The 14467-nt window shown below is 31.8% G+C and overlaps 1 protein-coding gene and 2 long non-coding RNA genes across 3 annotated transcripts; 1 reads left to right on the forward strand and 2 right to left on the reverse strand.

Moving 5' to 3' along the window:
- The first annotated feature begins 16 nt into the window (after positions 1 to 16).
- On the forward strand, positions 17 to 1085 carry LOC146949476 (uncharacterized). The gene is made up of 2 exons (XR_015027280.1): positions 17 to 117; positions 795 to 1085. It is a non-coding gene; the product is annotated as an uncharacterized LOC146949476 (long non-coding RNA).
- A 4075-nt stretch (positions 1086 to 5160) lies between these two features.
- LOC146949477 (uncharacterized) lies at positions 5161 to 6207 on the reverse strand. Its single transcript, XM_085748532.1, has 2 exons — positions 6079 to 6207; positions 5161 to 5886 (listed from the first exon to the last, which is right to left on the reverse strand). Exons 1-2 carry the CDS (start codon positions 6205 to 6207, stop codon positions 5161 to 5163), a joined length of 855 nt encoding a protein of 284 aa, XP_085604658.1.
- A 7273-nt stretch (positions 6208 to 13480) lies between these two features.
- Positions 13481 to 14016, reverse strand: LOC146949478 (uncharacterized). Its single transcript, XR_015027279.1, has 2 exons — positions 13880 to 14016; positions 13481 to 13711 (listed from the first exon to the last, which is right to left on the reverse strand). It is a non-coding gene; the product is annotated as an uncharacterized LOC146949478 (long non-coding RNA).
- Positions 14017 to 14467: the final 451 nt, after the last annotated feature.

A 14467-nucleotide genomic window follows, 5' to 3' on the forward strand; every position in this document is an offset into this window, starting at 1 on the left:
TATAAATAGCCTCTAACTGATGGTGCATCTTCATCTTTCAAGAAAACATGACTACAAGTATCAACCATCTAGTTTTTTTAATTGCAATTTTGTGCATTGCTTCTGTCATGACTCCAGGTAACAAGTTTACTAGTTTCGTAACATATTTCAATTTGTATAATCATTTATAATTTATAATATGATTGTGTCTTTTTATTTTTTTACAATGTAATTATATCTTTAACAACACTTTTTTTTTTTTTGAGTAAATTTTGATTTATTAACTTCAGCTGTACCAATGGTATTTGAACTATGTCTTTGATTCATCAAATGAAGAAAACATTATGTCTTTAAAATTAAAAAGTCAAACTCAATAATCTCTTACCGATGAGCTTAAGCTCCACGGAGAAAATCACTTGTGATATGGAGTGTATGTTTTCAAAAATGTTTATGAGAATACTATTTTGTTTTAAGATGTTCATGTTGAAATTGTTAAAATTTGAAAGAATGCTTACAAAACACCATCAGTCGTTTCTTCCTTTGAAACGATAAACAAATCTTAAAAAATATCAACACTCGAGATACTTGTTTAATTTTTTACAAAAATAAATTTATAAAATAGTTATGAAAAATAAATTTCAAAACAAATAATATAATTTAATCATTTTCAATAAATCAATAAGTTTGTCCCAAATAACTCTGTTTTATAATTTCTAAACATAACTGTAGGCACATGTAGAATTTTGAATGAGTGAATAATAGTATTCAACATTATGATGTACCCAAAATTTCTAATAACCTTATGTTGTTTGAAGGTGGAGCATTGCATGAATACAGTTCAGTGCCTACATGTTATAGATGGTGCAAGGTGGGTCCAGACGCTGATGCTGATTGTGTTCAATTTTGTAAAAAAAATGGATAATTCTTTAGAGGGCTTTTGTAAAAAAGGAGCATGTTGCTGCGTCAAAAATTAAATAATATGGAGGTCTTTGTATGAGTTCATGTACTTCCATCAAAAATAAATAAAAATTGAATACATGAATTTTGTTATAAAAATATAGATTAATGAAGAACAAAGAGAAAAAAGTGAGAGAAGTTGTATATTATTACTTTGATCATCTCTGTATTTTTCTCTTCACTAAAGCCTTCTATTTATAAGGGTGATAATCCATTGCCTCACCCACTACCATTTAAGGCACCATGCATATTTTCAACTTTACATACATAGTATAGTGGACATCCATTATAATATATTTACAACACTCCCCCTTGGATGTCCACCGAAAATATGCCTCATTAAAACCTTACTAAAATAAAACCCAGTAAAAAAAAATTCTAGTGAAGGAAAAAGAGTACAATATCCTTTTGAGTGTGAACTGCCTCATTAAAAACCTTACCAGGAAAACCCAATGGGATAAAACCTAGGTGAAGGAAAAAAGAGTGCAGAATACATTTATTTCTCCCCCTATGAAGGCAAATATCTCTTAGACGACGAAGACCAACTTTTAGTACAAGTTTATCAAAAACTTTACTTGGGAGTGACTTTGTAAAAACATCTGCAAGATTATCACACGAACGAATTTGTTGAATGTTGACCTCACCATTCTTTTGAAGATCATGAGTGAAAAAGTATTTTGGAGAAATATGTTTTGTTCGGTCTCCTTTAATGTATCCTTCTTTCAACTGAGCGATGCATGCTGTATTATCTTCGTAAATTATTGTTGCATCCATTCTTCCGGAAGATAAAACCACAATTCTTTTGGATGTGCTTAATCATGGATCTTAACCAAACACATTCTCTACTTGCCTCATGTAATGCTAAAAGTTCTGCATGATTTGATGATGTTGCTGTTATTGTCTGTTTCACAGATCTCCATGAAATTGCTGTATCTCCACTTGTAAATAAATAACCTGTTTGTGATCTACCATGATGAGGATCTGACAAATAACCTGCATCTGCATAACCAATTAATTCTAGTTTGGGTACTTTAGGATAAAACAAACCCATATCCATTGTACCTCGAAGATAACGAAATACATGCTTGACCCCTTTCCAATGTCTTTGTGTTGGTGAAGAACTGTATCTTGATAATAGGTTGACAGAAAAAGCTATATCTGGACGCGTATAATTAGCAAGATACATTAATGCTCCTATTGCACTAAGATATGGTACTTCAGGACCAAGTAGTTCTTCACCTTCTTCTCGAGGTCTGAAAGGGTCTTTCTTTACATCCAGGGATCTAACAACCATTGGGGTAGATAATGGATGAGATTTGTCCATGTAAAAACGCTTTAACACTCTTATAATGTAAGCTTCTTGATGCACAAGAATCCCACCATTTAGGTACTAAATTTGTAATCCAAGACAAAACTTTGTCTTTCCTAAGTCTTTCATCTCGAACTCTTTCTTTAAGCAATCTATGGCTTTTGGAAGCTCTTTAGGAGTTCCAATAATGTTTATGTCATCAACATAGACAGCAATTATAGCAAATTCATTTCCAGATCTTTTCATAAAAATGCATGGACAAACAGAGTCATTTTTGTATCCCTCCTTTAGCAAATATTCACTGAGGCGATTATACCACATGCGTCCAGATTGTTTTAGCCCATAGAAAGACTTATTTAATTTTATGGAGTAGTCTTCCCTAGATCCTAAACTATTTGCATCAGGCAAGTTAAATCCTTCAGGGATCTTCATGTAGATGTCACTGTCAAGTGAGCCATACAAGTAGGCTGTAACAACATCCAACATGTGCAAATTGAGCCCTTCATGAGCTATAAGGCTAATTAAGTATCTAAAAGTAGTTGCATCAACTACAGGTGAGTATGTCTCATCAAAATCAATTCCGGGTCTTTGGGAAAACCCTTGAGCAACAAGTCTTGCTTTATATCTTGCAATTTCACCATTCTCATTGCGTTTTCGGACAAACACCCATTTATATCCAACTGGTTTCACATCTTTAGGTGTTCGGACAACAGGTCCAAATACTTTTCTCTTATTAAGAGAATTTAATTCTGCTTCAATTGCATCTTTCCATTTTGGCCAATTTTTGCTTTGTCTACATTCTTTAATAGACCTTGGTTCTTGATCCTCGTTATCATTTATTACATTTAGCGCTATATTATATGCGAAAATATTGTCAACATTGACTTCATATCGGTTCCATTGTATTCCATTGGTGACATAATTTATTGAGATCTCTTGATTTTCATGTATTTCAGATATCTGATTAGGTTCTTCTGGAACTGAAATATTGATTATGTCAGAAGGCTCTTTTAAAGTTTCTATATCCTCGTTTGGACCATCTTTACTTTTAGCTCCTTTTCTTGCTCGAGGATTTTTATCTTTGGAACCGACTGGTCTACCACGCTTTATGCGTGGTTCAGACTCATTTGCAATTTTAAATTGTCCAACAGGGACATCCATTTTTATTGGAGCATTAGCAGCTGGTATATATGATTTAGTCACACTTTTAGGATCAGTGAATGCATTTGGTAATTGATTTGCTAAACTTTGCAAATGAATTATCTTTTGAACTTCCAGTTCACATTGTTTAGTTCGAGGATCAAAATGAGATAATGAAAATTCATTCCAACTGATCTCTTTCTTTAGCTGCATTTTCTCTCCCCCTAATATTGGGAAATTTGATTCATCAAAATGACAATCAGCAAATCGGGCTGTAAATAAATCTCCTGTTGTTGGTTCGAGATATTTTATAATAGATGGAGATTCATATCCAACATATATTCCCAACCTTCTTTGAGGACCCTCTTAGTGCGTTGTGGTGGAGGAATTGGAACATACACCGCACATCCAAAAATTCTTAGATGGGAAATATTAGGTTCTCGACCAAGAACCATTTCTAAAGGGGAGGAGTTATGATAACTTGTTGGCCTGATGCGAATCAATGATGCAGCATGCAAAATTGCATGTCCCCAAGTGGAAATGGGCAATTTGCATCTCATGAGAAGTGGTCTTGCAATTAATTGTATACACTTGATAAATGATTCCGCAAGTCCATTTTGTGTATGAACATGTGCTACAGGATGTTCAATGTCAATCCCAATGGACATACAATATTCATTAAATGATTGAGATGAGAACTCAGCGGCATTATCAAGCCGTATTTTCTTGACAGGATAATCAGGGAAATGAGCTCTTATTCGAGTCAGTTGAGCTAGCAACCTCGCAAATGCCTGATTGCGAGTTGACAACAAACAAACATGTGACCATCTAGTTGATGCATCAATTAAAACCATAAAATATCTAAATAGTCCACATGGTGGGTGTATTGGCCCACAAATATCACCATGTATTCGCTCTAAAAAATTTAGAGATTCACTTCCAATTTTTGTTGGTGATGGCCTGATTATTAACTTCCCATGTGAACAAGAGGTACATGATAACTTATCAAATTGAAGATTCTCCTGGCTCTTCAATTGATGACCACAAGAATTATTAATTATTTTTCGCATCATTATAGATCCGGGATGGCCCAACCGGTCATGCCAAACAATAAATTTATTATGATTTGTAAACTTCTGGTTTACAATCACATGTGCTTCAATTGCACTTATATAAGTGTAGTATAAACCAGATGAAAAGGCAGGTAACTTTTCCACTACACTTATTTTATCCAAATTATGTCTCGTTATATAAAGATATTCAATATTTCCTTCATTTCTTGTTTCAATATGATATCCATTTAGACGAATATCCTTGAATCTTAATAAATTCCTATGAGACTTGGGAGAATATAATGCATTCTCAATGTTTAAATTCGTTCCTCCACACAATATTACATTAGCTTTTCCGGAGCCTTCAATTATTTTTGAACTTCCAGATATAGTACTAACACGGTTTGTTGCTTTAGAAAAGAAGAGAAATATTTTTTATCCTTGAAAATTGTATGAGTTGTTCCACTATCAGCGAGACACATATCTCCATTATTGGGGTTAATGTTAATACTCATTCTATTTAAAAATGAACAAATAAGAGATAAGTATGAATATAAGAATTACTATAAAACATTTATTATCATTAGATAAAAACATAACATAAAACAAATAAATACAACATAAAACTGTAAAACTTTTATTATCATCAGATAAAAACATAACATAAAATCCTTTTATTATAGGAAAATAAAAGGTACTCTTAAACATTTTATTGGTGGGGTTCTATTCCTGGATATTTTCATCTCTAGTTAGATGATTAATCTTTTCATCAGGATCAGCAAAGAAATCAGCAGCGTCTAAGTGGGTAATATCGATATTACCATAATCATCTTCATCATTTTCACATGCAAAATGAGTTTCAGCCTTTTTATCTTTATTCTTAAGTGATTGTTGGTAAAGATCAACAAGATGTTTTGGCGTACGACAGGTACGACTCCAATGACCTTTACCTCCACAACGATAGCAAATACTCTCATTACTTTTGCTGCTTTGACCAATCTCATTCCTTCCAACATTTTTCATCTTCTGGTGAGAAAATGTGTTTTTGTAATCTCCATTGTGATTACGATTAAAACCATGACCACGTCCCCATCCACGACTATGACCACGTCCACGACCATGTCCACGGCCACGACCACGAGTTTGTCCATGGTGATCATGCGTTGCTACATTCACTTCTGGGAATGGAGCACTACCAGTGGGACGGGCCGCGTGATTTTTCATTAAAAGCTCGTTATTTTGTTCTGCCACAAGCAGGCACGATATCAACTCAGAATACCTTTTAAAACCTTTTTCGCGGTATTGTTGCTGCAGGATCACATTAGATGCATGAAAAGTGGAGAATGTTTTTTCTAACATCTCCGCATCAGTCACTTTTTCTCCACACAATGTCAATAGAAAAGTGATTTTAAATACAGCCGAGTTATATTCGATTACAGACTTAAAGTCCTGTAAATGCAAATGCATCCATTCGTGACGAGCATTAGGAAGGATGACGGTTTTTTGATGGTCAAACCTTTCTTTTAAATTGTCCCAAAGAACTTTTGGATCTTCTATGGTAAGGTATTCATTTTTTAGATCCTAATGAAGGTGGTGACGAAGGAATATCATGGCCTTAGCCTTTTGTTGATCAGTTGTTACTTTTCCTTCTTTAATAGTATCTTCATGCCCTTCGGCATTTAAATGAATTTTGGCATCAAGGGCCCAAGCCAGATAATTTTTTCCAGAAATATTAAGAGCCTCAAAATCAAGTTTTGCAAGGTTCGACATGATTCAATCTATAATACAGAAGAGCATAATCATCATTCAATACACACACACACACACACACACACACACACACACACACACACATATATATATATATATATATATATATATATATATATATATATACTATGACAAAAATAAAAATACCATTTTATTTAATAGCAACGATTACAAAATATAATGATAATATAATATTTTAATCTAAGCCTCCACGAAAATAAAAAGTAATAATACAAGCAAAGACTAATAATGGTAAAACGAAAATTATAGCTAATAGTACAAAATCTTCTCCTAATTCTTCAATATGAGTGAAAAAGAAGAAGAACACAATAACCACAAATAGAGTGATGCATAGGAAAAGGATTTTAGCCATTTTGTAAGTATGGGTAAATATTTTGAGATGTAAAAAATATGAATGAAGGTGGGATATTTATAGAGTGAATTTTATAAAAATGACCGTTATTGTTACCGTTAAATCCACTGTACATAGCCGTTAAAAAAAATTGTTCATGACCGTTGAATTTACTGTTCATGACCGTTGAAATCACTGTTCATGAACGTTAACATCACTGTTCATGACCGTTGATTTCACTGTTCATGACCGTTGAATAATGAGAAAAATATTTTAAGTGTTAAATATCATCTAAGTTAAGACATGATTTTGTTTTTTCAAATGGTACAAAGAACTACACGCGGGAAAAAAATAACACATGAGTTTTTCAATACCATTTTTCAAATGCATTTATTACAGGTTGCATTTTTCTTTCAAATAGTAAGCATGTTATAGTTTGTCAAAGATTACAGAACTTATTGAAATTCTTGTATTCACTTACAAGTTTCACACTTTGGTTAGATGACTTTGGTGTGAATGGATCGTATAGCTTTGGTTAGTATCACTACTCGAAATTATCTTTCGTGATAATATAGTATATATGGGGTTTTAGACCTCCATTAAATATAAAAGTTAGTATCACTACTCGAAATTATCTTTCGAAATTATCTTTCGTGATAATATAGTATATATGGGGTTTTAGACCTCCATTAAATATAAAAGTTAGTATCACTACTCGAAATTATCTTTCGTGATAAAATAGTATATATGGGGTAAAATAATAATAATAATAATAGCCACTCTAATTATAAATCACTTGACAGATTGTCAGTTTTCTATAACCGGGGCAGATAATAATAATATTGAGATGATAAAGATAAATGATATACATAGCAATATTAAGCAATAATATTAAAGTGATGAGTATAGGTAACATACTTAGCAGTACTGTAAAACTTCCGGTAGAAACAATCGTGCTGATAACGTGTTATAAAAATATAGATTAATGAAGAACAAAGAGAAAAAAGTGAGAGAAGTTGTATATTATTACTTTGATCATCTCTGTATTTTTCTCTTCACTGAAGCCTTCTATTTATAAGGGTGATAATCCATTGCCTCACCCACTACCATTTATGGCACCATGCATATTTTCAACTTTACATACATAGTATAGTGGACATCCATTATAATATATTTACACCAAATTTCAGTTTTAAAAATCTACGTGCTTTGTTCAACCAATTTTTTTTGTTGAAAAATCTACGCACTTCTAAAGAATTATGTTCAAAATTGATTCACAATTAGGGTTTTTAAATTGACAACTCAAGTCAAATTCGTATTCACAATCGCTCTGAAATCACAACTAGATTCAGAGGGATATATGAAGACATAAATCCAAGTGGGGTTATGTCCTACATCAATCTTGTCGACAAGTTACTACTTAGAGGTTCGTATATATCTTTAATCTTTGTTGTTCGGAATTTGAGCTCTATCAATATCACGTTGCTCAATTCCAACAATTATTTTCACTTGGTTTCATCTCTTGGGTTTAGTTAATCGAACATTTTACCCTATACCCCTACAATTATACCTCTACCCCTACAAATCATAAAAAATACCAAATTTAACCCTCTATAAGTCATTCATTCACCCTCCATTCAGTTACCCACGAATACCCCCACCATCATCATCATCGTTTTTCTTTCTTAACAATCATGCTACCAATTCTCTCATTTCCTTTTCTCTTTCCATAACCATAAAAAACATTTCATTTCAAATTATTACTCATATCGCAAATTCCGTAATAAAATTGCATTGCATTGTTTATTTTTCTTCAATGCAAAAACAATCCGTAACTACTTTGAATCCCAATTTCTCCAATACCGCTAAAAGGGATGCAAAAAGTTTCATTCTTGATGACAGAATTTAAAATTCAAATGATAAACTTGAAATTGAAGGTGGTGAACATGAATTAAGGGATTCACATGTTCAATTGGGTTTAAATTTCACTACTTTTTAAGAGGACCCATTGTGGATCAACATAGAAATCAATTGGTGGCGAATATCCATCGCCTTCTAAAATTGCTCAAACCTAATGAAGATTTTTAGAAAAATTTACATATATGAATTGTAATGTGGGAGTGAACTTTTGTTTGTTCTGGTGAATGTGGGGTGAACTCATGCCAAATAAAAAATAGAAGTGTAAAAAGTTAACTAATAAAAGGGTAAAATTGACATTTTCAAAGGTTTGTTGGGGTGAAGGTAAAGTTGTAGGGGTATAAGGTAAAATTTCCTAGTTAATTCATTAATGTTTTCTCTCTTCATTGCGAGAGCTTGGTTTTTCTCTCCCTTTAGGTTAATTCATGAAAACTGTTTTTTTTTTTGAAAAATAAAATTAAAAAATTAGAACAAAATTAAAATAAAGCTATGTCACGTGTTAACCCATTTCATTTTGCTTGTTTGTACGTGAATCAAGTTCCTCCTGGTTATCTCTATCACATTGAAAGAAATATAACGCAAAAATGGCACAAAGAAAAAGATAGTTTGAATTAAAAAATGAGAGGGAGAGAAAGAGAAGAGAAAAAAATTAAAGGGAGAGAGAAACAAGAGAATAGGAAAAAAACGAATAAAGAAAAAGGATAATGATTGAAAATTTGGAAGAATTAAGGACATTTTTGTCTATTTGGGGGTGTAAACAGGAAATGGTTAGGGTGTAACTAGAAAAAATCTTACCAAAAAAGCATTTGTTGCTGCGATCCGCTTGTACAAATTTATGTACAAACACTATCTTTAAAATTCTGCTCTTTACCTATCCAAAATTGCTCATTCTCAACTGAAATTTTCATAATGTCCTTGCATGAGTTAACTCACGCTGCGTGAATTAACTCACGTTTCTCACGCACCCCATGTAGGGGCGGATCTACATTGTGAATTAACAATGTTGTCATTTTAGCTCATTTTCAACAAATGAATAGGAGACGATTTTCATTGTAATGTATTGTATCAAACAATGTTATTTCTTATTTTTAATATAGTTTGCATTATTATTATTTTTTTTTATTTTAGCCCCACATATATTTAAAGTCTGGATCCGCTCCTGACCCCATGCATGCAACACGATTTAACTCACGCGCCTTTGGACGGTGGCGTGAGTTAAGTCACACACCTTTGGCCGGTTGCGTGAGTTAACTCAAGTAATGTTGACCGGTGGTCTAACTCAAAGAACATGTTTTTTGGACGGTGGTCAGTTATTCTTATTTGATTTTACATGTTTTTTTACACCTTTCTACACGTTTTTGACTGCATTTCGTGTAGTTAAAACCTATGTTACCCTAAACCTCCCTATAAATACCCTTCCAACCTTCACCATTTCTTACATCATCATCTCACATTCTCTCCTCCTCTTCCTTCTACAACAACAATGTTGTTTTTCCATCCTTGGTCTTTCATAGAAAGAGACATCTTTGAAAATTTCAAGAGGTTGCTTTGAACTTAAGATGATTGGTGACCAGTCTTCTTGGGGTAAAAAGAAACAGATTTAGTTTTACCCCATTGTAAATGTATCAATTATATTAATAAAATGAGATTTTATGTCTATTATTTCTGTTCCTTTATATTTGTTTATATTTGCATTTATTTTATGATTGCGTATTGAATAAATAAATTCGAATAAATGTTGCATATTAAATAAATAAATTCGAATAAAGACTAATTAAACCTAACGTGAATTCGAATAAAAATTGCGTTTTGAATAAATATATTCGAATAAAATGACACAATTACACAAAATAAATTAAAAAAAAATACATAATTTTATTTAGTTTTAATTTCATCTACATTACATTACATTCTCCCTAAATATAAAGTATCATCATGATGTTGGATTTAAATTTAATTTTTGAAAGATTTCCGAAAATGTCGAAATTGAAGTGTCGTATATTTATCTTCTTGATTTACAACACCCTATGAAAACTCAAAAGAATTAAGCGAACACAACGCATGTATTCTATAAAATAAACTCTATAGGTGATCACATCAAATTCCCTCATATAAGATGAGTCATCACATAAATGAATGAATTCCAAGAGGTTGCTTTGAATTGAATCTTACTGCCCTGCCAACTAACAAGTTTCAATTGACAAAGGAGCACGATCCAATTCAAAGAAACATCTTAGATGTGCATTCCCGTCATCACATAAAGGAATGCATTCAAAGAGGTTGCCTTGAGTTTAATCTTACTGCCCTGCCAACTTACAAGTTTCATTTGACAGAGAACCACGATCAAACTCAAAGGAACCTCTTAGAGGTGCACTCCCTTCCGTGACACTTATCTTATACAGGAATTCGATGTGATAACCTATATAGCTGATTCTGCAGAATACATGTTGTGTTCTCTTAATCTTTTGACTTTTCACAGGGGCTTGCAAACCATTACATTCAGTATAAGACACTGCAATACCAACATCTTCAGCAAACTAACAAAAATTAGATTTAAATTCCAACAAAATAAAGACACTATCTAAACATAATTTTCTGGCAGAATCAAACTGTTGAGAATATATTCAGGCGATCTCAGCAATGTAGCTTCAAACTCAATTACCGGACCTTGAGTGAATGACGAGTTCCATCGTTGAAACGTACTTGAGCTTTGAACAAATGACAATCCATTGTTTAAGATCTACACCATAAGAAATTAAACAATCAATGAAAAACTCATTCATACATTTCATCAAACACTTGGAGTGCAAATTATACGTACATAAACCCTAAAACTCATAACTACAACATAAACATGCAAACATCTAAACAATTAAGAAATATAAGTCATTAACATGTAACATTGTATCATTTCTTGTCAAAAAAATCAAAATTTAAACAAACCCTAAAACTAAAAAAAATTCTAATTTAAGAGGAAAAATCTAACATATAAACATAAAAAGGTTATTGGAGTGCTGTTTGATTTGAAGTTGAAGGAATTTTGGATTTGGGTGATTTGAGAGAGATTTTAGGATTTTAGATGGGAAATGAGGTTCTATATGCCTTTAAAACAGCACGCAGCGTGAGTTAACTCACGCAGCGTGACTTAAGTCACGCAGAATTAACACTAGCATGAGTTAATTCACGTAGGGGTGATATTAGAATTTCAATTGGGAATGAGCAAATTGTGTTGGGTAAAGAGCAAATTTCCTATCTTTATGACTTCAATCAAAGAAAATTGTTTTTCTCACAAGTGTTTTTCCCTAAAAACACTTGAAAAATACATTTTTTGCCATCAACGGTACTTAACTACCGTTTAGTCTTTTCGGCTGCAGTTAATTACCACTGGCTCAGCTGCAATTAACTACCATTGGCTCAGCTGCAGTTTCTGGCAGAGCATCAATTGTGATTTTGCTTGTTTTGGTTGAAAAATCAAAACAAATTGAGGCTTATTCAAAATGCTACAAAACTTTACCGATCGTCTATATATTTTTATAGAGGTGTATGCAAAAAATGAGTTCAAAATTCGATTTCTAGGTCGATTATTTGATGTTTTGGTTTCTTGAGTTTTTGGCACATTAAAAATTCGTATTTAATTCGTCCCTTGTTGGAAAATTCTAATTTTGTGGGAGATGTTGTTTTTATGTCCTAAATATGCATGCAAAAACTAATGAAATTTTTTAACATCTAGGTCACTTTTCCGAACGCACACTTGGTAAAAAATTGCAATTTAACGCGGTTCAGTCAAAAAAGCAAAATAAATTGAGGCTTAGTCGGAATACTACAAAACTTTTTAGATCCTGTATATGTATTTTTATGGAGGTGTCTGCAAAAAAAAAAAAGCTAAAAATTCGATACCTCGATCGATGTTTGATGTCTTAAGTTTTAAGCGCGTTAAAAATTCATATTCAATCCGTCCTTTGTCAGAAAAGTCAATTTCTTTGTGGGAGATGTTGTTTTTTGTCCTAAACATTAATGCTCTGTCAGGAACTGCAGCTGAGCCAACGGTAGTTAACTGCAACCGGAAAGACTTAACGATAGTTAATTATCGTTGGAGGCAAAAACGTATTTTACATGTGTTTTTAGAAAAAAGCACATGTTAGAAAAGCAATTTTCTCAATCAAAATATATGGAAAAAATTTACTTGCGTTGTCCAAGCCAATTTTTTTGTTGAAAAATATTTTCCATCGACCATTCAATTTTAAATCACCACGAACCTATCATATCATATTTTTATCCATCTATTTATCCTATTATGTGTTTATCATATGTACACCAAACATGCCTTTAATATTTTGTCAAAAAAAAAAAAAGCCTTTAATATACCTCCGATCATGATCCATGCACCATCTCATGTGCAATCATTAACCACATATATCATAAATTTATTTACAAATAACAAAATTAAAAACTTATCATAAAATAAAGATTTGTCTAAAACGTGTGAAGATAAGATGTCCTCAAGAATTTATTTGTCTAAAACAATGTATTTGAATTATTATAAAATGATTAATTTGAAAGACGGACAAATCTAAAATAATTAAGTTTCTTTATAGTGTCATTTTAATTATAATACGCATCAATTTGTCAAAAAAAAAAAAAAATTAAAATACTTATCAACTTATTTTCAACTACTCTTTTGGTGCATAATTATTTTCAAGTGTTTTTTTTAGACTTAACCCTCTCATACTTCATGAAAGGTGGTGCCCAAGAGTTTATTTACCTAAAAAATTGAACTCTAGTTTTAATGAACGGTTAGTAGTACTTACGGGAAGTTCATTGACTTGAGCTCAGTCAATTGATTCATCTAACTTGGTGTTAAAGACTTGCACCTGGATCATAACTTTTATGTGTGCAAATCGAACAAAGATAAAAATATATTTAACATATGCATAGCGAAATTGAAATTGCTTTATATTAATGTATTTATTTTTAACATTTATTGATTTTTTTTTTGTTGAGGAATTTAACATTTATTGATCAAAGCCACAAAGATATTGTGGTTGTACATAAACTTTTACTAATAGACTTAGAGATGCTTTACTCCACCGCAGCAACATTGTTCTCCTATACAATGGCCAACATTCATACCCAACTTTGCACATCTCTCTAAGCACCCAATTGGACACTTCTCATGCTCAAAACATTGCACACCATTGATACTGGGAATGGAATTGTCTTCATTTATTGCTCCACCTACAATCAATAGAAAATGGTGTTCTTATAAATTGTTTTTAAAATATAATTTTCAGATCAAAAGTGATTTATCATGTTAAAGTGTTCACAGGGACACAATTACATTATCAACAATTATACTCAAAATATAATAATTGAAATAATCGTGAAAACTTGTATATTCGTTACCTGAAGTCAAAGCAAAAGCGACAAACAAAATTGCAATGAAAAAAACAACACGATTGATGCATGTAGTCATTGCTCTCTTGGAAGATGACCAAACAATATTTTTTGTTTTTGTTTTTGTTTTTGTTTTGGTGATCTATGAGCAAACTATATCTCCATTAGAGAATATTTAAATAGTCAAGTATGGAAGTTTCTTCATAAAAAGAAAAGTAAAGTACAGACGTTTCTAGTTACTATAATAAATTTTCAAAAAAAAAATAATAATAAATGGGAAAATAATATCTTATTAATTAATTTTGTCAAAAAAAATCATATTAATTAATTATTTTTTTTTCATATTTTTAATCAATAGTATATATTTATGTCACTTCCATAATTATACACAAAATTTTCTAGTTTTTTTCTTTTTAAAATTTACTTTTTAATTGGCATAAACATCTCGACAAACTACATATATCAACCACTTTTTTTCGTAAGTTTTTTAAAAATAAATCTGTTCATTTTTAAAGTCAATATATGCGATGAAAAAATTCTCTTTATTTACTGTGGTTTCAACTAAATGTTTGTGAAGGAGTCAAAGGATGGAGTTTG

This window comes from Medicago sativa, chromosome 2, assembly GCF_051527215.1.
Source record: "Medicago sativa cultivar Bolivia chromosome 2, Bolivia_mono, whole genome shotgun sequence".
NCBI classification, from domain to species: domain Eukaryota; kingdom Viridiplantae; phylum Streptophyta; class Magnoliopsida; order Fabales; family Fabaceae; genus Medicago; species Medicago sativa.

Bases quoted from the DNA above. Each gene is read 5' to 3' on its own strand.
- LOC146949477 (XM_085748532.1), bottom strand. From the start codon at position 6,207: ATGTCGAACCTTGCAAAACTTGATTTTGAGGCTCTTAATATTTCTGGA. The intron at 5,887-6,078 runs GTAACAACTGAT...TTGCATTTACAG, and splicing joins ATACTATTAAAGAAGGAAAA to GACTTTAAGTCTGTAATCGA.